Source organism: Arabidopsis thaliana, chromosome 3 (assembly GCF_000001735.4).
Source record: "Arabidopsis thaliana chromosome 3, partial sequence".
In the NCBI taxonomy this organism is placed as follows: Eukaryota; Viridiplantae; Streptophyta; class Magnoliopsida; order Brassicales; family Brassicaceae; genus Arabidopsis; species Arabidopsis thaliana.
The window spans coordinates 21,322,443-21,348,438 of NC_003074.8; the positions used below are offsets into that span (position 1 = coordinate 21,322,443).

At 38.3% G+C, this 25,996-nt stretch overlaps 7 protein-coding genes, 1 non-coding gene and 1 pseudogene across 12 annotated transcripts; 5 read left to right on the forward strand and 4 right to left on the reverse strand.

The window, feature by feature from the left end:
- Positions 1–121: 121 nt before the first annotated feature.
- On the forward strand, positions 122–6,915 carry AT3G57586 (annotated as a pseudogene; the record flags this gene model as incomplete). Its single annotated transcript has 1 exon — positions 122–6,915.
- Positions 5,821–7,192, forward strand: AT3G57587 (Ta11-like non-LTR retrotransposon; the record flags this gene model as incomplete). The annotated part of the gene is made up of 1 exon (NM_001339878.1): positions 5,821–7,192. One exon carries the CDS (start codon positions 5,821–5,823, stop codon positions 6,913–6,915), a length of 1,095 nt encoding a protein of 364 aa, NP_001326851.1. The 3' UTR covers positions 6,916–7,192.
- Positions 7,193–7,476: 284 nt separating this feature from the next.
- On the reverse strand, positions 7,477–9,060 carry AT3G57590 (F-box and associated interaction domains-containing protein). Of its 2 annotated transcripts, NM_001339879.1 has the most exons (2): positions 8,771–8,984; positions 7,490–8,650 (listed from the first exon to the last, which is right to left on the reverse strand). In NM_001339879.1, the coding sequence occupies exons 1-2, from the start codon at positions 8,952–8,954 to the stop codon at positions 7,740–7,742; spliced, it is 1,095 nt and encodes a 364-aa protein (NP_001326577.1). In that variant the 5' UTR covers positions 8,955–8,984; the 3' UTR covers positions 7,490–7,739. The 2 variants fall into 2 exon arrangements, with proteins under 2 accessions (NP_191318.4, NP_001326577.1); NM_115619.5 differs by having other exon boundaries at positions 7,477–9,060.
- A 1,271-nt stretch (positions 9,061–10,331) lies between these two features.
- On the forward strand, positions 10,332–11,476 carry AT3G57600 (Integrase-type DNA-binding superfamily protein). Its single transcript, NM_115620.2, has one exon. It carries the CDS (start codon positions 10,399–10,401, stop codon positions 11,230–11,232), a length of 834 nt encoding a protein of 277 aa, NP_191319.1. The 5' UTR covers positions 10,332–10,398; the 3' UTR covers positions 11,233–11,476.
- Positions 11,477–11,748: 272 nt separating this feature from the next.
- Positions 11,749–14,278, reverse strand: ADSS (adenylosuccinate synthase). The gene is made up of 4 exons (NM_115621.5): positions 13,865–14,278; positions 12,970–13,662; positions 12,483–12,794; positions 11,749–12,247 (listed from the first exon to the last, which is right to left on the reverse strand). The coding sequence occupies exons 1-4, from the start codon at positions 14,159–14,161 to the stop codon at positions 12,077–12,079; spliced, it is 1,473 nt and encodes a 490-aa protein (NP_191320.1). The 5' UTR covers positions 14,162–14,278; the 3' UTR covers positions 11,749–12,076.
- Positions 14,279–15,090: 812 nt separating this feature from the next.
- Positions 15,091–16,859, forward strand: AT3G57620 (glyoxal oxidase-related protein). The gene has a single exon (NM_115622.3). It carries the CDS (start codon positions 15,122–15,124, stop codon positions 16,763–16,765), a length of 1,644 nt encoding a protein of 547 aa, NP_191321.1. The 5' UTR covers positions 15,091–15,121; the 3' UTR covers positions 16,766–16,859.
- AT3G57630 (exostosin family protein) lies at positions 16,832–21,523 on the reverse strand. Of its 3 annotated transcripts, NM_115623.6 has the most exons (14): positions 21,104–21,523; positions 20,297–20,677; positions 20,125–20,218; positions 19,840–20,026; positions 19,494–19,749; positions 19,170–19,385; positions 18,985–19,071; positions 18,745–18,879; positions 18,547–18,660; positions 18,201–18,448; positions 18,025–18,105; positions 17,682–17,913; positions 17,475–17,573; positions 16,832–17,391 (listed from the first exon to the last, which is right to left on the reverse strand). In NM_115623.6, exons 2-14 carry the CDS (start codon positions 20,636–20,638, stop codon positions 17,101–17,103), a joined length of 2,382 nt encoding a protein of 793 aa, NP_191322.3. In that variant the 5' UTR covers positions 20,639–20,677; positions 21,104–21,523; the 3' UTR covers positions 16,832–17,100. The 3 variants fall into 3 exon arrangements, with proteins under 3 accessions (NP_191322.3, NP_001327768.1, NP_974452.1); NM_001339880.1 differs by having other exon boundaries at positions 16,860–17,391; positions 20,297–21,487; NM_202723.1 differs by lacking the exon at positions 21,104–21,523 and having other exon boundaries at positions 16,860–17,391; positions 19,840–20,020; positions 20,297–20,710.
- Positions 21,524–22,265: 742 nt separating this feature from the next.
- On the reverse strand, positions 22,266–23,793 carry AT3G57640 (Protein kinase superfamily protein). The gene has a single exon (NM_115624.3). The coding sequence runs from the start codon at positions 23,547–23,549 to the stop codon at positions 22,479–22,481; it is 1,071 nt and encodes a 356-aa protein (NP_191323.1). The 5' UTR covers positions 23,550–23,793; the 3' UTR covers positions 22,266–22,478.
- Positions 23,794–23,899: 106 nt separating this feature from the next.
- U2.2 lies at positions 23,900–24,762 on the forward strand. The gene has a single exon (NR_141696.1). It is a non-coding gene; the product is annotated as a U2.2; snRNA (small nuclear RNA).
- Positions 24,763–25,996: the final 1,234 nt, after the last annotated feature.

A 25,996-nucleotide genomic window follows, 5' to 3' on the forward strand; every position in this document is an offset into this window, starting at 1 on the left:
GTAGAAGTTTGTTTTCAGAGTAGTTCAGTTCTATCAAGCTGTGGTGTAGTCTGTCAGTTCAGTTGGTTTTCTCGAAGTGGTTCTTCTTAGAAAAGGTCAGGGTCTTGCTCATTTGTGTATCATGAATCTGGATTTGGATAAAGCCATACAAGAATTGTCCATCATGGAGGATGTTCCTCTGATTCTGCCTAATCAAGAAAAATTTTGCTCAATAGAAAGGAATAACTGCAGTCTTTTAGGAAGATTTCTGAACCCTTCTCATCAAAGGATGTCTAATTGGATATTGGACATGCCCAGAATCTGGAGACTTTACTCAAGGGTTCGAGGTGTTGCGCTTTCACAAGAAAGATTTCAGTTTCTTTTTAAATCGGAAGATGATTTACTTGAAATTTTAAAAACTGGAGTTTGGACTCAAGATGAATGGTGTGTGATAATGGATCGATGGGTGGAGAAACCAAAAGAGGATTATCTGATGTTTCTTCCTGTTTGGATTCGATTGCGGAATATTCCTGTCAACTATTACACATCTGATACGATTAAGGAGATTGCGTCTTGTGTTGGTAAGGTTTTAAAAGTGGAATTAGACTTAGAAAAGTCTCAAGCTCAGGATTATGTCAGAGTTCAGGTACTGTTTGATGTTCGAAATCCTTTACGAAATTGTAAAGAGGTTCTGATTCCAACTGGTGAGGTTGTCTCAGTTACTTTTGATTATGAAAGAATCAGGAAGAGGTGTTTTCTTTGCCAACGTCTGACTCATGAGAAAGGTGATTGTCCGTTTTCTCAGCAAAGAAATAAATCAAATTTTGAAAAAATTATCAGAGATGCAGGTTTAAAGACAGGAGAATTAGTTTCAGAAACTAGACCCAAGATTCTATCTCTTCCGTCTCCCTCTATGGTTCCTGTTGGAAGTAATGAAAATAGGGATTTGTTTAACTGGCAGAGAGAGAAGGATGCTCAGGATTCTTCTCCTTATCCAGCCTCTCCTGCTCCTTTGAATGAGTTATCTAAGGAATTACAGAGAGGTCTTTTTCCATTCAAAGCTAAACTAAGGAAGAGTCATGAATCTGAAGCTTTGTCTGGATTTTTGGAAATGGATTTATCTTCTGATCCTAAAACTACTTTAGAGGAAGCAAGTTCGTCAGGGTTAAGTATTAGGCAGAAAAATCCAAGAAAAAGGAAAGTTTACACTTTGAGAAAGAAGTCACTTGGTAGAGAAGACTTAAATCTTCCGGATGCAAATTTCATCGTTCAAGGTGACACAGATGCTAAAAGAAGAAATCAAGCTGTTGGTTCTGGGATTTCTCAAGATAATAAGGGTGTGGACTCTACGGTGGTTCCTTGTGAACTGCCGCAGTATCAATAGGGCGTCCTTAGTTGGAATTGCCAAGGACTGAGGAATCCTTGGACAATTCGATACTTAAAGGAAATGAAAAAAGATCATTTTCCTGATATTTTGTTCCTCATGGAGACCATGAATTGTGATCCTTTTGTTATGAAAATCTTTACTTGGCTTGGATATGATTATTTTCACACAATAGAACCAGAAGGCAAAAGTGGAGGTCTCGCTCTTTTTTGGAAAAATAACCTAGAAATTGAGTTTTTGTATGAAGACAAGAATCTTTTGGATTTGAAAGTGATTCAAGGTTCTCAAAGTTGGTTTGTTTCTTGTGTGTATGGGAATCCAATGGCAAGTCTCAGATATTTGCTTTTGGACAAGTTATGCTCTATTGGTGAATTCAGGAAATCAACTTGGTGTATGATAGGTGATTTTAATGATATCACATCTAATCAAGATAAGTTAGGAGGCCCTTCTAGACTGTCTTCTTCTTTTCAACCATTCAAAGATATGCTTAGCTGGTGTGACATGCATGAATTAGGAAGTTCAGGGAATAGTTACACTTGGGGAGGAACTCGTAATGATCAATGGATTCACTGCAAATTAGATAGATGCTTTGGAAATTCGGCTTGGTTTTCTATGTTTCCAAAATCACATCAATGGTTTCTTGAAAAAATGGGTTCAGATCATAGGCCTGTTCTTGTAAAGTTTGTGAATGATCAGGAAGTCTTTCGTGGTCAATTTCATTTTGATAAAAGATTTGCAGATGATCCTAATTGTGCAGAAGCTATTCGTTCTTCTTGGAATGAGATTGTTTCTTCAGAAGTGTCGTCATCAATGATGGGATTAGTGGAGTGCAGGAAAGCCATTGGTAAATGGAAAAAGGGGAATAATTTCAATGCTCAGAACAGAATAAAATGTCTGAGGAAAGAGCTGGATGAGGAAAAAAGTTTTCAGTTTCCTTCTTGGCCTAAAGTCTCAGTGTTACAAGATCTTTTAAGTGCTGCCTTTTATGAAGAGGAATCTTTCTGGAGGTTAAAGAGTAGAGACAAATGGTTAGATGGAGGTGATAAGAATTCTAAATTTTTCCAAGCTTCTGTCAAGGCTAATAGAGTTAAGAACTCACTAAGCTTTTTAGTTGATGAAGAAGGGAATGAACATACTGTAGCTAAAGAGAAAGGCAACATTGCTTTAAGCTTTTTCAAAGATCTCTTTACTTCGTCCTATCCTGCTAATATGCAATCAATCTTACATGGATTCCAAGCAAGAGTCACTTCTGAAATGAATATTGACTTGACTAAAGATGTATCAGAGGAGGAGATTTACAATGCGGTATTCTCTATAAATGCAGAGAGTGCACCAGGTCCTGATGGTTTCACTGCTCTATTCTTTCAGTCTCATTGGTCTTTAGTTAAGAAGCAGATAATGGAGGACATCTTGGGCTTCTTTCAAACGGGAATCATGCCAGATCAATGGAATCACACACATCTATGTTTGATTCCAAAAATTTCACCCCCAAGAAGAATGGCAGATATTAGACCGATCAGCTTGTGTTCGGTATTATACAAGATCGTGTCAAAGATTCTATCTGCTCGTCTGAAGAAACATCTTCCAGAGTTAGTCTCCCCAACCCAATCTGCATTTGTTGCTGAGAGGTTAGCTTCTGATAACATTCTCATTGCTCATGAGATAATTCATAATTTGAGAACTAATGATAAGATTTCCAAAGAGTTTTTGGCTTTCAAAACAGACATGTCCAAGGCCTATGATAGGGTTGAATGGCCTTTTTTACAAGGAATTTTAACAGCTATGGGCTTTAATATCAAATGGATTTCTTGGATTATGAGTTGTGTGACTTCAGTCTCTTATTCTGTTCTGATAAATGGTCAAGCCTTTGGTAAATTGTTTCCTGAAAGAGGTATAAGACAAGGGGATCCTTTATCCCCTTTTCTTTTTGTTTTGTGCACGGAAGCTTTGGTGCATATTCTAAATCAAGCAGAAAGAGATGGGAGAGTAACAGGAATAAGGTTTAATGAGGCGGGGACTTCAATCAATCATTTATTGTTTGCTGACGATACTTTGATAATTTGTAAAGCTACAAAGAATGAATGTGAAGAGCTTATGCATTGTTTATCAGAGTATGGACATATCTCAGGACAAGTGATTAACTTGGAAAAGTCTGCTGTCACCTTTGGAGCCAAAATTGACGAGGACACAAAAGATTGGATTAAGAATAGATCAGGAATCCAATTGGAAGGTGGGTATGGAAAGTATCTGGGACTACCGGAATGCTTAAGAGGTTCGAAAAAGGATTTATTTGAGTTCTTAAAGGAAAAATTACAGGCCAGACTCATAGGTTGGTACGCTAAAACTTTATCCCAGGGGGGTAAAGAGATTCTATTGAAGTCTATTGCGATGGCTCTCCCTGTGTATGCAATGACTTGTTTTAGGCTACCTAAATCTCTATGCTCAAGGTTAACTGGTGCTATGATTGACTTTTGGTGGAATTCAATGCAGAATACGAAAAAGATTCACTGGATTGGGGCTCAAAAATTAATTTTGCCTAAATCTCTAGGAGGTTTTGGTTTTAAAGACCTTCAGTGCTTTAATCAAGCTTTATTAGCCAAACAAGCATGGAGAATCTTTAAGAATGAAGATAGTCTTTTGTCCAAGATCTTTAAAAGCAGGTATTTCCTCAATACTGATTTCCTTAATGCCTCTAAAGGAACACGTCCTTTGTATGCTTGGCAGAGTATTTTGTATGGTCGTGACTTATTGCAGAAGGGTTTAAAAAAGATTATTGGCAATGGGCAACAAACCATTGTTTGGGTTGATAAGTGGCTTTTTGATGGTCTGAATAGAAGACCTTCGAGTATTCATTCTTTGATGGATATTAGCATGAAAGTGAATCAACTCATTGACCCCATTTCTGGAAACTGGAATCTGAATCTTATGAGTCAGTTATTTCCTTGGACGGATATTCTGATAATGCTTAATCAAAGACCGATGGTAAATCGAAATGATTCTTATTGTTGGTCTGGCAATAATAATGGCATTTACACGGTTAAATCAGGGTATGATCTGATTAGTCGACAAGCTCATCAAAAGATTTATCAAGAGGCTGCAGTGAACCCTTCAGTAAACCCTCTTTTTTGCAGTATTTGGAGTCTTCATACGGCGCCTAAAATTAAGGTCTTCTTATGGAAAGTCTTAAAAGGAGCTGTAGCAGTGGAAGACAGACTAAGAACTCGTGGTATCAAGGCAATGGATGGATGCTTAATGTGTAATGAGGAGAATGAAACAATTAACCACATTTTATTCCAATGTCCATTGGCAAGACAAGTCTGGGCGCTGTCCCTTATGCAATCCCCTGAAAAAGGTTTTGGATCTTCAATCTTTACTAATATGGACCATGTTTTGAACTATTGTCAGAAACTGAGTAGTTCTAGTAATGTGAGTTATGTTAGTCCTTGGATAATCTGGGTCTTATGGAAACATAGGAATAAAATTCTGTTTGAGGGAGTTACTTCTGTGACTCAAAGCATTGTAGACAAAGCTTATGTGGATTGTAATCAATGGTGTTCAGCCCAACAAGATGTCTGTATCAAGGAATCAAAGTCAAAGTTGAATTGGAGTCCTCCTCCTCAGAATGAGATTAAATGCAATATTGGTGTGGCCTGGTCTAATCGTTTACAAGCTTCTGGTGCATCTTGGGTTGTGAGAGATGCTCTGGGAAAGGTGTTACTTCATAGTAGGAGATCTTATTCTCATGTTCATTCTATGTTGGATGCAAAGATTAGAAGTTGGGAATGGGCTCTTACAAGCATGGCACAACATCATTTTGACAGAGTCACTTTCAGAGCCTCAACACATGACATTATTAAAGCTCTCTACAAACCAGAAGAATGGCCATCATTATTAGGCCATACAAGTCAACTCTTGAAGTTATCACAAAAGAAAAGTGGTTGGTTCATGGCTTTGGAACCAAAACACTGTAATAAAGGAGCTTTTGAGATTGCTAAGAGTGTTATTACTGGGCACAGATGGCAATCTTATGTCTCTCGGGGTTTTCCCCATTGGCTAGGAAATCTCTTTGCTTCCGAAATGACTCAGCTAGGGAGATTGTGACAGTGTTCATTGGAGGCTTGATTTGGTTACAGGTGGTTTAACTCAGATTATCAAATCAGTCGGAGGTGTCATCTTTGGGAATTAGATGCTCAGATTAATTGCTGAGTTGTTAATCAAATAGAATGTTAGGTGTGGAGGTGGATTAGTTTTTGTCCTTTTCTAATGATTGTTTTCTTCAGTCAAAGGTTTAGTAAGTTTAGGATTTCCACTTAGGTTCTTCGAGTCTAGTTTTTTAATAATTTCTTTTTTCCTAATTTTTTCATTAAGGTTAGAGTCTATATATTATAAGTGTTTACTCCTTTACGTCATTAGGTCTCAGTCTTTCTTGTTCCTTTTCTCTTTTCAATCTTACCTCCATGGCAGATGAATTGTGGGATGAAATTCAAGGCCTGGATCTAGGTCCTGAGGATCCAGCCCTCTTCATTCCCCATGAAGCTTATGTGTATGTTGAAGAGTTCAATCGACTGAGTATAATTGCAAGACCTCTCAACCCAAGAGTCCAAAACTTGAACGCGGTGATTGCAGCCTTACCTCGGTACTGGGGAATGACGGTGCATGTCCATGGAAGAATTCTGGATGCAACTTATGTTCAATTTCTCTTCCAAAATGAAGTTGACTTGCAGTCAGTACAAAGAAGAGAACCATGGATTTTCAACAACTGGTTCGTGGCTACTCAAAGATGGGAACCTGCTCCTGCTCTTAACTTTGTTACTTCTATTGATCTTTGGGTGCAGATTAGAGGAATTCCCCTGCCCTATGTGTGTGAAGAGACGGCTCTAGAGATAGCACGTGACTTAGGAGAAGTCATCATGCTGGATCATCATGACGCAACATCTACTCAAATTACTTATATCCGAGTTAGAGTGCGTTTTGGCATCACAGACAGGCTCAGATTCTTCCAACGAATCATCTTTGATTCGGGAGAAGTGGTTACCATCAGATTTCAATATGAGCGCCTCAGAAGAATCTGTAGCAGTTGCTTCAGGTTTACGCACAACAGAGCTTATTGTCCCTATAGACCACGTCCCCACAGCATAGCCAGAGAAAGAGCTGTCTTCAGAGACAGTGTTCATAGGTCAAGCTTGAACTCTCAATCGCAGATGACGGAGACTTCATTTCCTGCTCCTGTGACACCGCCTCCTAGAATTGCTCATCCACCACTGAATCCTGAAGAATTGAGAGCTGCGTATCCATACTATGCATCAGTTAGAGATACTCATACATTACATGTTGGAGAATCTAGTACTGCAAGACAACAATGGTCATCGAGTTCTAGTACCACTCCAACAAGAGCAGACACTCCTAATCATGATAACAACAGAGTCTTTGAAGTCGGTCAATCCTCAAGAAGACAGGAAGTAAGAAGAGAAGCAGAGGATCCTAGACTTCAAACTCGTCTACACAGTGCTTCAAGAATGGGAGAGAGTCTGAAACCTCCCAAAAAGAGATAACCACTCTAACAAGACTTCTGTCAATTTTTGTTGAAGACTACAGGGAATCTAGGATAGCAGCTTCAAGTAGTTGGATATGTTTTTTTGGTTCTGACATATCCTTAACTTTGTTAAGTTTCAGGTTTATTATTTCATGTTTCTCGTTTTACTTCTAAGATCATCTTGTTATGTTTGAATCAAAGGTTTGTAAGTGGTTAGACCACTCAAACACTTTTTGTAAGAACACAATGACATGAATGAATGAAAGATAACTTTTAGGGAAAAAAAAAAAAAAAAACGAAAGAAATAGACAGTGAATTTGATGGGCCTTTGGGCTTTAGCGTAATTGTGAATGAGCTCATTTATTCATTGTCGTAATTTATGGTTTGTTCTCTCATGTGCCAATGAAGTCCGTATGTGTGCTAGCAAGCAAACGATGGTATTGGCCTAACTTTTCGTAGAGATTCTATAAAATTATGTGAAATGCAAAGACCAAATAAGTTTGGGTATAGAATCTCCAGCTACTTTTTAAAATACAAAATAATGATACCAGAGTACAGAAATTTAATAGACAGTAGAAATTGCACTTTAATTTCGGGTAGAAGATATCATTAAACTATAGGAAAAATTGATTAACCAAAAAAAGGTCAACAATGCTACAATACGATTCACTTCAAAATATTTGTAATACACTACCAAAGCTAGATTTGATTCATACTCACAGATCTTCCAACGTCTATAACTAAAGAACATAAACACATATATGACATGCCCTACTGCTTTTTACCTCATCCCTTGTCTCTTTTCTTCCCTACTGTCTCTTTCATTTCTTCTCTCCCTTTGGTTTAAGCCTTTTGGTAATGATAATCAGGCTGCGATACTTTGTTACAGCATGAGCAGAGATGCTTGACTTGAGAGATGCTTGACTTGAGTTGCTTCCCTTTGTTAACCCGAAGATCCTCTACATGGTTAACAAAAGCATAAACTCTACCACAATTCTCAACCGCTTCAAGGTTAGCTCCAAAATCTTGGATTTCAACGCTCTGGAGAGTGTTCCTCTCGGGATTGAAGTAGAACACATAAAACGGTTTACATGTATATTTCATACACAAAACAATATCACCTCTAGTAGTCACTCCAGCAACTGAAAAGTCGCAGGAATCAAGGACTTCATTCTCCGGCAGAGTGTACACATATTTAACCCATTCATGCTTCTCGGCATCCTCTAGAACCCACATACGCAACTCAACGGTGCGCCTTTCACCAGCTTGACCATACTTCCAATTAATCCCACTTAATTTACCCTCATAGTTTACCAAAATCAACCCACTAGTATCATCAAGTTGATCATTAAAGCATCCTGCGTCAAAATACTTAAATTCCTCAGACCTTACATCAAAGCAAATGATCACACAAGACGGTACACCAAGAGTCTGAGCTAAGTAATACAAAACTCCATTGATACATATTCCTTCACTCAAAGAACGATCATATGCAGGACAACTAATGATATTACTCCTCCAGCTCAGTTCCTCAGTTCCTAATGTCAGAATCTCATGATGTTCCCTTTGATCAGAAAATGGATAAGCCTCAGACAATACCTTGAATTGCTTACCAATGGGATCAAACCCTAGAAAGCCTCGAGCATTTTTGTACCTCATCAGATCAGGTAAGCTCTCATACATTCCTGTGGTAGGGTTACAAATCACAGGCGATGCATCTTTTGAGAGCCACAAATCAGGGAAACAGAGCAAACCTGAGACATAGCTACAAATGAATCGGCTTACGTCTCCTGAGAATTTTGTATGATAATCCAAATGAGAAGACTTCTCATATCGATTCTGTGGCTGCGGCGACGAGAAGAAGAGCCACTCACCATTTCGTTCGGCAGCAAACAGCAGACGTGGACGATTCGAGGATCTGGTCAGGAAGAGCTCGGTGAAAACTGGACTGCGAAGCATAGACGCCCAGTGCTTCGACAAGGTACGAAATCCAATGACTGACTTCGCCGGCAATCTCGAGAAGATCTCGAGAATGAGATCATTTGGGATTGGTTCCATGAAGAAGCGTTTATTGCCGCCGGAGTGTGTGATTGTTTCGTCGGAGAAGGAGAAGGTTTAATACGACGCAACAAGATTGGGATTGTATGGGCCTTTGGGCTTTAGCATAGTTGTGAATGAGCTAAGCCCATTTATTCATTGCGATAATTGGGACTTTTGGTTTGTTCTCTCACGTGCCAATCGGTATGTTAGATATGTGGTAGCGAATGAAGGATTAGTTTTCACAGGGATTCTAAATATCATGTAAAATGTAAAGACCAAATATGTTTTGGTAACTGGTTATGGAATCTCTAGCTACTATTAGCAACAAAAAAAAAAGACAGTAGAGGTAGAGCTTGCTTTTTGATTTAGGATGAAGAACAATTGTTTAATGGCTAAAGCAAAAGCTTAGTATCTGGTGACAAATGTGTCAATACAGAGATAAATTTATTAGGCTTAGCACTCCTTTTTTTGGATTAAACAATCAATAAAAACGAAATAGAAATATAATCAGTTTGTGTTTTTGCTTTAGTGAAACAGAAGAAAATGGGTTCAGTTATTACTTTTTCTTTATTTTTTGGGATTTGTGTAGAATTATGTACAAGTCATATACTATTAAAATAAATGGGATTAGGGAACAATGTGGTGAGTTAAATGTGATGGTAAGAGAGGAAGGAAGAAGCATGGGATAATGGTGAAGGGAGCGGCGCTTAAATCTGAAAATCTCGAGAATGAAGAAAACACGTCACTTCACTCTCACGATCGAACATGTGATTCTTGTGTGCTGCGACGACTCGTGACTCTTGCCTCTCTTTTTCTCATGCATGGCTCTCCGATTCTCCGACGAAAGAAGGAAACAACAAAAAGATAAAGATGAGATATCGTAAAAGCTTTAAAGCTTTAAAGTGTCCTCAAGAAAAATAATTCTAGGAACCCAAAAAACCTTGTCTCGCTAGATATCTTGGTAACATGTACAAGTAAAATATTAGAGCTAGTCATAACAAAGAAAAACAAAAAAAAAAACATTTGAGTTCCTGATGATTAACAGAAATTTTTGAACATAATAATCCAAAAAAAAAAAAAATGTGTGTGTGCAATTGTTCTAACTTCTTAAGCTATCATCAAAAAGGTGTAATAACTAATAAGGTTGGCATTGCGACTGTTTGGAATGCAGGGGACACCAAGAACTAGGGATTATATTATTCTAGTTTGAGCCTAGGTAGAAGAATTATATAAATATGAAGTTGAGATCAAAAATGGTTAAAAGTTTTTTTTTTTTTTTTTCTTTTGAAAATAACAGAATATGAGAAAAGCAACGGTCACATGCGCGGGTGAAAAAAGCAATTCTCTAGGAATTGAAGCGAACCGTGACATTATTTAAGCACTCACATACTCTTTCTAAGCTCCATTATCATATCCTCTTCTTCCTTCTTCACTATCAATCTTCTTCTCCACTACAACACAAATGGAGAAATCATCCTCAATGAAACAATGGAAGAAGGGTCCTGCTCGGGGTAAAGGCGGTCCACAAAACGCTCTTTGTCAGTACCGTGGAGTCAGGCAAAGGACTTGGGGCAAATGGGTGGCTGAGATCAGAGAGCCCAAGAAGAGGGCAAGACTTTGGCTTGGCTCTTTCGCTACAGCTGAAGAAGCAGCTATGGCTTATGATGAGGCTGCCTTGAAACTCTATGGGCACGACGCATACCTCAACTTACCTCATCTTCAGCGGAATACAAGACCTTCTCTGAGTAACTCTCAGAGGTTCAAATGGGTACCTTCAAGGAAGTTTATATCTATGTTTCCTTCATGTGGTATGCTAAACGTGAATGCTCAGCCTAGTGTTCACATAATCCAGCAAAGACTAGAAGAACTCAAGAAAACTGGACTTTTATCTCAATCCTATTCTTCTAGTTCTTCCTCCACCGAATCAAAAACTAATACTAGCTTTCTTGATGAGAAGACCAGCAAGGGAGAAACAGACAATATGTTCGAAGGTGGTGATCAGAAGAAACCAGAGATCGACCTGACCGAGTTTCTTCAGCAACTAGGAATCTTGAAGGATGAAAATGAAGCAGAACCAAGTGAGGTAGCAGAGTGTCATTCCCCTCCACCATGGAACGAGCAAGAAGAAACTGGAAGTCCTTTCAGAACTGAGAATTTCAGCTGGGATACCCTGATCGAGATGCCAAGAAGTGAAACCACAACTATGCAATTTGACTCCAGCAACTTCGGAAGCTATGATTTTGAGGATGATGTATCCTTCCCTTCCATCTGGGACTACTACGGAAGCTTAGATTGAGTAAAAGCAATTTAAGGTAGATCAAGATTCAGAAGTACACAAATGGTTTTGGATTTAGTGTAGCGTTTTGGAAAAGAGACATAGGTAGTGAGAGTGCAGTCTTTTATTATGCAGCAATAAAGTGAGTCAGTGTACAACCGAGTTGTTCGCTTTTTTTGGTATATTAATGAAGCATGTTCATTTTTTCGCTATCCTTTAGCTCGATAGTTTAAATAGTAAGTGAAAGTCACGGCCCTAATAGAATGATATGTTTTGTGCAAGTAACAATGCAAAAAAGCTTACCTATCATATCCCCTTTCATGGAGATCACATCTAATATCTCAATAATACTAGAAACTCATGATCAATAAATAAAGATCATGATGGTATGAACAAATTTTTAAGATTCGCCTTCGAACTGACCAACGCAAACTTTCTGTCGAGAAAAGAAAACAACAAAACTGAATAACCTAGAGACATATCACACGATGCATAAACTCCCACCAGAAAGTTTCACCTGCCAGCACTGATCAAAATCTGAAGAAATTTGCTAAGTATAGATAACATCCACAGATATTCAACAAGCATAAACAGCAGCTACAATGAACCTTCACGACTTTCTCAGGTTTAAGACATAAAAGGATCTCTTATCAATGGAACGAATAGAGTAAGATCAAACACGAAAGCTTAAACATTATGAATATAGCAACCTCACTGCTTAAGCACAGAATTCCTCTTCATTCCAATATTAGAAACAATGCAACAGATACACTAGTCATTCCAAAGAGAGTAATAATTCTCAGTAACTTGACACTTGATCAATTTTTGAGTTTGTGGAGGAACCAAAAAAGCCTAACACTAAAAATCATTTATATATAAGGGCATCACGACCGGGCCCAATACCAATGTAATGAATGGGCACACCCACGAGTTCTTCAATCCTCTCAACATATTGCTGAGCAGCCTTTGGAAGATCAGAGTAGTTTCTGACCGAGGATATGTCAGACTTCCACCCAGGTAAGACTTCATACTCCACCTACAAACATTTGCACAAGTATAGAAAGTTATTCATCATCCCAACAATAAGTAATAAGTACCATTTCCTAGACAATAAGATTAAACTCTGTTTTCAGGACTTTATCAGATACTTTATGAACAAATAGAGCCAAATGATGTGCCTGTCAGATTCTTTATAACCAAATTAATAACAAGAGAAGTTGCCCTATTCATAAAAGGAGACAGTCAGACATATGTCAGAGAACGGTACTTACATGCAGTTCTTCGAGAAGACGAAGATCACCAGGGAATGATTTAACAGGGGTGCCGTCACTCCTCTTGTAAGCCACACCCAGCTGGATTTCGTTCAGATCCGAAAGTACATCAAGCTTAGTGAGATTAAGTGATGCAAATCCATTGATTTGGCAAGAAAATTTCAGGGCAACAATGTCAAGCCAGCCACACCGACGAGGACGACCAGTTGTAGTGCCAAACTCCTGTCCAGCTAACCTAAGAAGGTCACCACCTGTGCCCAAATTTTCTGTCGGGAATGGACCTGAACCAACTCTTGTAGTGTATGCTTTTACCTGAAATAACAGGATCATCACAATGCTTTCATATCTCTGTCATTGCTTGCAGATTATGTTATCAAAGAGTAAATGGCAAATGTATGGGGAACATCAATACTACTAACTCAGAACAACATAGGTTAAATAATGGCCAATGCAGAAAGTCAAGTCTATGACTGAAAATGATGCTTACCACTCCAATTAGATCACCAACAACACTTGGTGCAATACCAAGACCTGTGCAGATCCCACCGGCTGAGGGGCTGGAGGAAGTAACAAAAGGATAAGTCCCAAAGTCAATGTCCAACATTGTAGCTTGACCACCTTCGACCAAAACCTTTTTCTTCTGCGAAATCGAGTCATTGATGAAATGGACAGTGTCAGTAATGTAGGGCTCCAATCTGTCAGCGTATCTCTTGTATGCTTCAACTTCTTCCCGAAGCATTTCAGGAGTATACTTGAACCCTTGAAACCTTGCCGCTGCATCTGATAGTAAAAGGTCAAGCTTTTGAGGTAAAGTATCCATGTGCCTGAGATCACCTACTCTAATACCATTCCTTATCACTTTACTAGAGTAGGCAGGACCAATTCCCCTCTTGGTGGTGCCAATGAACGACTTGGCAAGCTCAGATTCCCTGAGCCCATCAACCTCTTGATGGAAATCGAATAACAAGTGAGCGCGATCAGAGACCAAAATCCTTCCTTTACAGGAGACACCATTGGACTCCAAACCATCAATCTCTTTGAAGAGACCTGGCAAATGCACCACAACTCCGTTTCCAATGACACAAGTAGTATCCTCATTCAGGATACCTGAAGGCACAAGGTGAAGTGCAAATTTCTTTCCCTCTGAATTGTATATAGTGTGTCCAGCATTAGCTCCACCCTACGGTAACCAAACCACAATATTCAAACAAAAAGACTTAAACTTTGCCGGAACAATCAAATCAGGAACAGAAACTTAGTAAAAGAATCAACAAATTCAATTCAAAATGTTCACAAATCTCCAATTGCAAACACAGATTAAATCCTTAATCTTTACGAAAAGTTCATAAGGAATATGAAAAAGGTAAAAATGTAAACTTTACCTGACAACGAGCAACGATGTCAAAGTGTTGGGCTAAGATGTCAACGAGTTTGCCTTTACCTTCATCTCCCCATTGGCAACCGAGTACACCAGATACTTGACTCAGTGATCCAATCCGTCCAAGAGACTCAGTGGCGGCTGAATCAGCGGCGACGCTCAGTGAAGCGGAGACAGCTGGACGTTTAGCAGAGCAAGAGACGAAGCTTCGAGGGTGGTGAAGAGGAGGATAACGGCGGTGATAAGGTCCACCAACAGCGAATCTTGGATTGGAGTCGAGAGTGAGGGAAGAGAGAGACATCTTCGAAGAGAGAGAAGAGAAGAGGTATCAAAAGTCTTAGGGTTCGCCGGCACTTGAGTATGGGGAAACCTGAGGAAGACCTTTTTTCAAACTGAGCTCAGGTGAACTAAAATGACCATTTTGACCTTTACATGAAATATGTAATGAAATTAATTTGGTTAAACCGAGACTAAAACCGGTCTTAACACAAAGCAAGAACTAAACTGAATTTAAAAAGTCAGCGTTTTGTTAACATGCCATAATTGAATGCTGTAATTCAAAATTTACGGAGACATTCTGCCGAGTATGTATATATGGAGACATTCTTGAGGCTGAGCAATTTACTCCCAAAGTTCCAGCTTTTTTGTTTTTTAGATTTTGATCAGCCGGTCTATGGAGACATTCTTAAGGTGATATTTTTGTAAGTGAGTGATATTTTTGTCATTTTGATTTATAAACATATAAGAATAAGGAAATATTTGTCTGATAATTTCTTAAGTTTTTTTTTTTGGGCATTCTCTTTGCAACTTGCGGAATTATAGAAATCATCATGCAGGTGTACATTGTTTTCTCTATTCATTTCATACTTATTTATTATATGTGTTCCTTACTTATTTATTTCCAAATATTACGACAATTTCAAAGAGTGATGATACCAGAATTTAGAAAGAAAATATTACATCCTTTAATTTGATTAAAACTATCTATAGTTTGATGCAATTCTACTACGTTTTCTTAAAGACTGTCTAAAACTCCGGCATGAATGTAGTAGAGTCAAAGAGTTTGCTTGTCCAAAATTCCAAATTAAATATATAAAACAAGAATCGTCAATCTAATAAAAATAACAATTTTATGTGAAAGAATATATAATTGGACGTATTACTCCAACCATACTACTCTTCAACAAGAAAATAGATAAACCAACCTCTAACTTAAAATTCACCATCAAACCAAGAACAAAGGAAGAAACCACCAACCACTATGATCAACTCCAAAAATACATTCATCGTCGCTACAACCATCTTATGCCTCTCCATGGCCATATTATCCGAAGGTCAAGCTAACCCTTTTCTATTGCAACTCGATCGGTGGGAAATGTTGCTACCGAGCATCGGTATATCCGCCATGCACATGCAACTCCTCCACAACGGCATGGTTATAATGTTCGACCGTACCGATTTCGGTACCTCAAATGTTTCTCTACCCGGAGGCATATGTCGTTACGACCCTACTGACACCGCAGAAAAGTTCGATTGCAGCGCACACTCAGTTCTCTACGATGTTGTCTCCAACACATACCGTCCTTTGAATGTCCAAACAGATACATGGTGTTCTTCTGGTGCGGTTCTTCCCAACGGAACATTGGTTCAAACCGGTGGATACAACGATGGTGAGCGTGCTGCTCGAATGTTTAGCCCTTGTGGTTATAGTGATACATGTGATTGGATTGAGTTTCCTCAGTATCTATCCCAACGTAGATGGTATGCCACCAACCAAATATTACCCGATGGACGGATCATTGTGGTCGGAGGAAGAAGACAGTTCAACTATGAACTTTTTCCCCGACATGATTCTCGGTCTAGAAGCTCAAGACTTGAGTTTCTTAGAGAAACTTCAGATGGAAGTAACGAGAACAACTTATATCCGTTCATACATCTTTTACCTGATGGAAACTTATTTGTCTTCGCTAACACAAGATCCATTGTGTTCGATTACAAAAAGAACCGAATCGTGAAAGAGTTTCCAGAGATTCCAGGTGGTGATCCAAGGAACTATCCAAGCAGTGGTTCTTCTATACTATTTCCATTAGATGATACCAACGATGCTAACGTAGAAGTTGAGATAATGGTATGTGGAGGCTCTCCTAAAGGCGGCTTCTCACGTGGATTCACACGTGCCACCTCCACATGCGGGAGGCTAAAACTATCCGATCAGAGTCCAAGTTGGGAAATGGAAACCATGCCATTGCCACGTGTTATGGGAGACATGCTACTCTTACCAACAGGTGACGTCATCATCGTAAACGGAGCCGGAGCTGGCACGGCCGGTTGGGAGAAAGCACGTGACCCGATTATCCAACCTGTGATATATCAACCGTTTGATCATCTCTTCACCGTTATGTCCACACCATCACGTCCTAGGATGTACCATTCCTCAGCGATTTTATTACCAGACGGTCGGGTTTTAGTTGGTGGAAGTAATCCTCACGTTTATTACAACTTTACCAACGTCGAGTATCCAACGGATTTAAGCCTCGAGGCTTATTCTCCACCATATCTATTTTTCACATCCGACCCAATACGTCCCAAGATATTATTGACAAGCGACAAAGTATTGAGTTACAAGAGATTGTTTAACGTGGATTTCTCCATAGCTCAGTTTCTGACCGTTGATCTTCTCTCTGTGAGGATAGTTGCACCATCTTTCACTACACACTCCTTTGCGATGAATCAGAGGATGGTAATCTTGAAGCTACTCTCTGTGACGCGTGACCAGCTAACAAATTCTTATAGAGTCAGTGCATTGGGTCCATCAACGGCTGAGATTGCTCCTCCGGGATACTATATGATATTTCTGGTGCATGCAGGTATACCAAGCTCAGCCGCTTGGGTGCAGATTGAGTGAAGCTTAAATAGATCGATTATGAATAGTTTGAAATGTATGTTGCATGATATATATAAATATTCAAGCAAAATAAAGAGAGAGGAAGAGATTAGATAATATGCTGAATAAATTGTTAACTTACGATCTTTATAAAAACTGGCTTGAATTTAACAAATAGAGTTTTGCTTACATAATGACTGATGGTTCACCTAACTCAAAACCCAAGATTATTCCTTTCAAAAAGAATCGATTTGGCAATGAATCTTGAATGATTCTGCCGTGTGTATATGTATATGCTTCTGCAGCTTCTGAGGTATTTACTTCCAAAGTTCCAACTTTTTTGTTTTAGATTTTGATCAGCTGGTTTTATGGAGACATTCTTGCGGCAAACCATAATCTTTAGTCCGGTTTACGGCTTGCTCTCGTCTCCATGGATCGTTGTGTAGCTTGAAATGCAGAGTTTGTATGATAGTAGCGAAGATATCATCGTGCTTCAGTTTAGAGAATTGAACAGCCCAGTCTTCTTCATGTCCATAAGTAGCTTTTTGTCTCTCTGCTTCAAGCAAAATCGAGTCTCGGAACAAGAATCTTTGCCAGAGCTCCTTTACATTACCCAGTCTGAATTGTATCTCTGCCTCACTGAATCCCTGTGAGAGATTTCAGATTAAAATGAGTCTGAGATTAGGAGCAGTTTAGTTAGTTGAGAACAAGACAGAGAGAGAGTGGTTACTCGCAGAGTGTTTATGAGATTGGGAATGTCATCTTCATTGACACGAACTGCAAAACTTTCATAATTGAGCATGTTCTCATATGGCAAGTAGATTCCGTCCTAATGAAGAGTCATCAATCAACGGGAACCAACAAACCGTCATTTTCGGATCAGACAGCTTAAGTTTTTGGATTAATGTATTGAATGTGGTAAGTTTAAGCTATATACCTGAATGATGACTGGAACACATCCTTGTAAGATACTATCTTCCATGCGTCCACTCCAACCATCTCCAGGGAACGCACCACAGAAGATTGAATTGGCTATGTCCTTGTGGTAATTGTCGGAACGCAATGGAGTTACAATCACATCTTCTGCGTGCTGCTTCCCAAGCTTACCTTCTTTGTTAGGGCTAGAACCAAACTCTTCTGCTAGCTTCTGCCTGATTCCCATGCTATACCTGCATTAGATGTTATGGGACCATTATATACATCTCCATTAGGAATGCTGTTTGAAGCAAGCTCGACTTTCCCAAATGATATCAACATGAGTCTTTAAGTTGAAGACTTACGAATCTTCAGGCCTTCCCTTTTCATAAGCAGGTCCGAGATTCCCATTGAAGTAAAACAATGTTTTCCGCTTCTCCCGTGGCCTAATAATAAGGAACAAGACAACAACTTTCAGGCTTCTTGTTTCCAGCGATCGAACATGACTGAAACAATGTCCAAGAACTATCAGAGAATATACCTTTCCCAGTAATTTTTGCGCATTGAGTAAGGGTCAGGAACTTTCCAGGCTGGAATCACGAGATCTTTGCGGGGGTCAAAGCAAGGATGATCTCCTCTCCTCTCATCAGATATATCATCCCAGTTATCACCAAAATAAGCTGTTGTTGAATGGTTGTGCTTAGAGTTTGTGTTACCCCAGTGAACTAGCATCATGCTATTCCATATCTCTTTAGGAGCATAGCAAGCACCTTCATCCCATGAGAAAAACTGCCTTTTTCAGGCGTAAAAAGATTAGCCACATTAGTGTGGAGTGATCTGTGTAAGAAATCAAGAAACAAGCTCTAAGTATGTATGCATCATCATACCCAAATATGGTCTCTTCCAGCTGAGCGGTTCCAGTATGGATATTTCTCAACAATGTGTTCATAAGCCCTTTTGTAGAACTCTAAGGTAAGTGAGCTTCTTAATCCAGTATGATTCTGAAAGTAATAAAAACATATACAATATATGAGCTCTAAAGCTTCTACAAGCAGAGAATCAAAAGGTGAGTTTCTCGACCCAACCTGCATGTTAATGTGAGGTGCATCATCAGCACGATTTATAATGCATGAATCCAGAACAGGAACAAAGAAGAAATCTGCCTCTTCTCCATTCATTGTACGATGAGCGGTGGCCAAGATGTTCTCGTAGAATGCCATCTTCAAAATCAAAAGAGACAAAGAAGAGGCAAAGTTATCTTTCAATTCAAATTCAGGAGAAAATTGCTGAATTATCTGGTATTCGACTCAAGTTTAGTAGAAAACCTGGGAACCATATAGATAATCTGTCCATACTGTTGCATTCCTCTCATCATAGATCCTATTAACGCATTCAAATTTAAAATGCCGGCCCTGCAACAACAAATTTAAATCAGAGGAGACTGAGAACTTTATCATAAAAGGTGATTTTAACATTTTGTAGAAGAAAAACTAAAATTTTGGATTGTGACCTCAATAAGTAGACTGTTGAAGTCTGGGGGTAGATCATAGATGTATATAAGAGGCCTTTTTTTCTTCACCACAGCACTCAGATTAATGAGATTACCAGGGACATTTTTTTCACTTGGAACTTCAAGATGTGCTGGTCGAAGCCACTGTGGCCACTCTCCTACCGTCGAGAGAGTGGATGGAATACTACAATCTGTTCCAAACCAGCCTTTATCACACTGAAAAGGCGGTAAAACACACACAAAGTTAGGAAAATTTAGATTATGAATATGCAACCTCTCGGTACCAAAATGTCAAGCGTGGTGACTGTGGATACACAATTTTACCTGGCAGAAACCTCCTCTGCATTTGCCATGTCCAGAGCACTGATTAACGCAGGTGCATTGTACTGGAATTTCGCAGAACCGTCCCCAAAGACAATCATATTTACAGTCACATTCCTCTTTGATTTTCACCTTCATAGCATATGCATCTTCTGGATCCACATTGCACCATCCTTGTTTGCTACTGTTTGTTGTTAGAATATCTAAGTCTGGTTTCGACCAATCTGTCATTTTAGGTTCATCAGGATTCGTCGGCGAACTGAAAATACATGTCTTAAGTTAAAGAGTTTTTAATCTTGATTTGAGAAGCATTTGAGACTGTCAAAGAAAAGAATCAGGTAAAACTTACTTGATTTGAAATCCACATGACTCTGGCACTGGACGGTTTGGATATTTTGTGCCTTCTCCACAAAAGCACATTGCTCTTGTGGTGTCACAATGTCTGGAACAAATCGAAACAACCCATTTTCCGTATGGCATCTCTGGTGTTTTCTCATAATTGCAATCTAAACGAAGCTTTTGTGAACAATCTTCTCCTACACAGAACCGGTCAAAGTAGCTTCATTTACACACCAATCATTTACAAAGCAATCAACATTGGGTTTAGGAAGATTAAAATAGCATAAACACTAACCTGTAAATCCATGGAAGCAACGACATAATCCAAATTCATGGTTACAAACACCTTGACCACTACAATCACTCATACACTTTCTCCCACCAATTGGCTACCAAAAAAAAAAACACAACCATTATAACAAAATCAAAGAAACAAGATTGTTTCAAGATACCAAAAAAAAACTTACTTCAATAATGTCAACTTCTTTAGCAACTGCATCACAACTAGAAAGCCATTGTCCGATCTCAGCTTTCCACGAGGCATTACGATAAACTACTGCACCGTGTGAGTCAGCAGGAAAGCGGCGATCAAAGGCAACAACAACAAGGGATTGACTTGAATTCTTAGTCACTTGTGAGATTGATTCATTACTTGGTCCACAAAGATTCTGAGCTTGTCTTACAGTAATAGAATCAAAAGAAGGCACTACAGGACCAAGAAACAGATGAACCAAGGAAACGAGAACAATGACAGAAGCAACAGTGGCTATCTGAGACCATGAGAACTTCCATTTCTGGTGAGAAAACATGATGGAAATCCGAAGTTGTTAGTTTTCAAAGTTGACCGCCTGAGAATCAGAAAAAGGAAGCAGTTTGATTACATAAAACCCACATGCTCACGAAACACAAAGTAATGGAATTTACGGAATCGTCAAAGAAACTGAGCTGAAATAAAGGAAAGATAGACCCACAAGGTTGGGCAACAACCATAATTGAGCAATTATTGAAACATAAATAAACAAAAAGCAGTGAGCTTTGACCGAGAAACAATGGAGTTTTCAAAGTTGAAATGCGAAGACATTAATGAAGAGGAGTAAGTAACATTGAATCATGGGTTTTCATACATTAAAGGATCCAAACTTAGAAGAATTATTTACATGATTACAAATCAGACATTTGAGCTAGTATTAAACAAGTTACAAGAAGAATCACGAGAAAGAGACAGAACGTATTCAAACAAACATAAGGAAGCTGAGAGAGAGACAAAAACTCACCAGCTTTGACGGAAAACGTCATGGGTTTACAAGAACTAATTAACTCAACAATGGGGAGGATTTATACGATAATTATTACTTACAGAGAGAGATTTGATTATACAATAATTATATAATTAAAATAATAATAATAATGCTTCTTTGTAATAATTAGAAAGAGAGAGATGGCCACGGAGATCTGTGGCTGGCCGGGAAGGAAAGCAATTGTTGATTGATTATGGAAGTGGTCGTCTCTCTCGTGTGCGTCATCTTCCTCCTCTGCTTCGATTCTCTCATTTTTAACTACCTTTCTTAACCTTCTGACCATTCGCCGCCCATTCCCGGTTTGATCTTCTTAACCGGTTTCTTTTGGTTTTCTCATCAATTTTCACTTTTCTTCAAACAAAACCAAGTCAAGACTTCAACTCTGACCAAACCGAGTTTAACCGGATCAGTACCATCTCTAATTCAAATCCAGTAAATAATCTGATTTGTGACGGCTGTGGGCAAAACGGTAAGTACGTGTCTCCTTTTTATTTTAGTTATCGTTTCATTGTCTTGAGAAAGACCGTGGTGGGTGACGCACTCCTCTAACAGACAATTACGTAATTTACCAATCTAGCCCCGTTTGATAGCAATGTGTTCGCTTTTTCCAGAAATCTTTATTTTATTTTTTATGTTAATAATTGAAAATCAGACTCACGTGAACGTAGCGCTTTATCATTGGTTAGGATTTCAGCGACGACTCCGTAAAATTAAAAAGTCTACATTCTCTCCTTCCTACCAACAAAAAAAAAAGTCTACATTTTCCTTTGAATATTCAAACTTTTATTTTTTGTACTACAATAATTTTTATTTAATATCGCTCCCCAATAGTATTGAAATTGACGAATTGTGCCACTATTTCAATCAGCCATTAGAAAACTAATTAGAATCTGTTAAATTGTCACAATCCACCACAAATCGTTGTCAATATTTGGAATCTAAATTGAAACAGAAAGATTCCACTGAAAAAAAAAAAAAAAGTGAGAGAGGCAGCTCAAGGGATGTGGTGAAAACGTGAGAGACTTTTGAATGTAATGGCGATGCACAAACTGCTCTGAGCATGATACTGTAATGTTACTGGACGATGCTACCATATGTTCTGATTTTAATTAATTTTATGGAGTGTTTTAGTTTTTTTTTTTTTTTATGTCAAATTAAAAAGTGAAGTCAACGATTTGTAAACAAGAAGAAACGTGGCTACAAGCCTACAAAAATATGCAACATCTTGAAAAGAAAATTTCTAAATTTATACAGAATAAAAATGAAACTTGGACTTGCTAATCTGTTTTAAACCTTGAAAATCTGTTTTTAAACCATTTATATAATCTATAACAAGTATGTGATATGTAATCTATAAACTTGTTTCACCACAAGAAGAAGAAGAATCTCTAAGGAATCTTTTTAGTTCTTTGGCAACTTCAACCATTTTTGGAACTTCCCCTCTAAGACCAATGCATCTTTCCGAGAGGACAATGAAAGCTTCCATTCGACAACGCTCTTCTTCTGTAACATCACCTATTTTCTCTAACATGTTTGAATCGACAATCTCATCAATGCATTTTGCAAACTTTCTTCTGTTTTCAAAAGTTGTCAAGTCACTCCGATCATAACAAAGCTCATGAAATCTCTCTTCTCCCATCAGAAGCTTTTGCATAAAAATACCAAATCCAAACGCATCAGTTTTCTCCGAGACAATACCATTAATCAAATAATTATCATCCATGTAATCATAATCTCCACCTATACAACCATTACCAAGCTTCACAAATGTTTCTCCTTGTGGAATAGAGACACAGTAGGAGAAGTTACACAACTTAGCAACACCATCTTCATCATCCAATAAGATATCTTCTAAACGCAGAATCCTATATACGAAAGGTCTTGGAAACGCAGTGTGAAGATAAGCTAAAGCAGTTGCAATCTCCTCTGCTATTTTCAATCTTTGTCTCCATGACACAACCATTTTCAGATCTAAACTAGTAGGTTTCTTTGATGCACGATAAACCAAAACTGGATGTTCAGATTCAAGACAACATCCAACCAATTGCATGAAGTTTTTATGACCACTAACAATCGATGAGATGGCTATGTCACGGCAAAAGTTTCCTCCGTTATGCTCACTAAATCTATATCTCCATTTCTTGATGAGTAACAGTTTATGATGATGATGATGGTTATTGTTTTTACCTGAATAATACCAATCGTATGGAATCTCATCGAATAGTTCAGAAACACGATTGGATTCGCTGAAAGTGTCGGTGGCTTCTAGGATTTGATCAGCGGAGAATATTTTGATGGGATTTGCTTTGCCATTGCAAGATTTGATGATCTCTTCTAGCAATGTCCCACCTCTCTCGTGTCCTCGGACCAATCTCTCCCTTTTAATTATGGCTCGTAAACTCTTCTTCTTCCACCACTCCATCTCAAACAACAACGAAAAAAAAGTTTCTTTTACTTTTGAGGATAAAATGACCAAAGATTGAATGACGAGTTGAAGACCACACACCGTGTTGAAAAGTTGTAACGTGAAGTCAACGAAACACCATTAAGGAGTAAGACTTCGTTGGAAAAGGTTTATCTTTTAGAGCAGAAGAAGACAAAAGTTGTTGAAAATTCTTCACCTCTTTGTCTGTTCAGCTCCCTTACTCTCTCTTATACTCTCCTCTGTTTCAAGACAAGCACAGAGAAACGTTACTCCCTCTTATGTTTTAAGTATAAAGACATAAACGTTTTGGAAGAGAAGAGAGAAACTGATTTACTATATTGATAGTTCGGATCCTTATATTGATGAAGCCATGTTTAACGCAATTCTATATGAGTCAGAGCATCAGTGCATCAATTCACAGAGCAGAAAAAGTTCCTCCGTTTTTGCTTTGAAGATTCTTTCTCAAGTTTCCATCTTTCTTCTTCTGGGTTTACATAGTTCTGTGAATCACAGACTGTGATCAGTGGCAACGAACACAGAGAACAAAGATGCATTAAAAGACAAATTTATTCATTGTTTTGTATTGATAGTTCATATGTAATTGATTAAAGAAGAAATATGCGTAAGAGAAGACTAAAGAGTACATTTGGCTAAACCCTTTTTTAAAAGTCCCACATCGACAAGCTAGGGATCGTTGGTCATAAGCTTTGTAGTATAAATAAGAAGCTGAGCCATTCGTTCTAATCATACCTTTCTCGGCCTTTTGGCTAAGATCAAGTGTAGTATCTGTTCTTATCAGTTTAATATCTGATATGTGGGCCATCGGCTCACACGATATTAACTCTATCTTTTAAGGGAGAAAGCCCGCTATGATAGCTTGCTATCTGGGCTTCCACGAGTCGCCCATGCGTTGCACTACTGCACGGGCCTGGCTCAACCCGCCAAACTAGAAGTGAAACTTTTAAAATTTTAGTCACTTTTGATGTTTAGTTTTTAAAATGATGTAGGATTCTTTATCATTCAAAGTCCAAAACATCCAAAATATACGACAAGTAAAAATCTGTGAAGTAAATATATGAACTTTTGCTTGTCTCTGGCAAAAATCTGAATGGTAATGTTTCAGACTGAAGCCAAAATGGCATTGGCATTGTCTCTGCGTCATGTGTGTCTCATCTGCGATCTACAGTTTGATGGATAATTTGCAGAATTCTCAATCAGCATGATGCTATGTTTATGAATCATGTAAGCAGAAACGACTCCTGTTTACGTTATATCAATGTTTCCATGGGTTTTGTTAGTTAAAGATTGCCGCTGGAAGCGTGTGCGTATACTATCACTGAGAAGAAAGATGAAGACAAGCCAAAGATGATCGTAGTAGCTTAAGGAACTCAAGTGGATTCAGACATCACTTTAGAGATCGAAATAGGGTTTGAGAATTGGAAAACAGTGTGAAAATAAGCTAAAGCAGTTGCAATCTCCTCAGTTATATTCATTGCAACGTTCGATGAGATCTTCTAACAGCATCTCCCCCCTCTAGCTCTTGATATCTTATTCCTCAACTAATCGAGAAACACTTAACTTTGAAAAATAAAATGACAAAACTTGAAGACCTCACACACTCTCAGTTGATCAAAACGAAGAACACTAGCTAAGATATAAAGTCAAGCTGTCGTTGTTGAATATCCCACAAAGTCGTCCTTCCAAGAAAAAGCTCACAACAAGACTTGCGGACTAATTTCATAGTTCTTTCTACATCACCTGAAAACTAGTTAGGAAGCTAAGGCTTTCTCTGTTTTTTTTTTGTTTGTCATTGTTCCACTGGTTCTTTGCTACAATTTAGGAGACTAGAACAAAACTAAATTTTTTGTTTGGTTATACAATGCAAAAAAATATCTGCAAAATAAGTGATTTAGTCTCTAACCGAGAAAAAAGTAATTAAAAACAGAGCAATTACTAACTATAATTTCTGGTGTCATTTTGAGACTATAGTTAAAACTTACAAGCAATGTTTTACATAAATCATTTTTAAAATTATAAGTAAAAATGTTGGCGCCTCAGTATTTCAGGTTCGATTCCCATTGTTCTTTTTCAAATTGGATAATTTAGTCCACATTGACAAAAAGAAAGAAAAATCATAATATGTTTAAGGATGCGTCAAGTGTATGCATATATATTGTTGTAAAAAGAAAAAAGGTGTATGCATACGTTTCTAACATATTTTGTCTGGCAGTCAACTATTTGTTATGAATATGTACAATCACATAGAAATGATAGCATGTGGCTATGTTACGTGAATTAAGGCAAATGATCTTACGTAGGGAAAATTGTAACTAAAAACTCAACAACCCTTATTTGTTTTTTTTGTTATCTTTTCCACTTTGCTGCAAAATTTATTGGAGAATCTGAATAAAGCGGTGAGCATAGTACAGCTGAAAATAACTAGA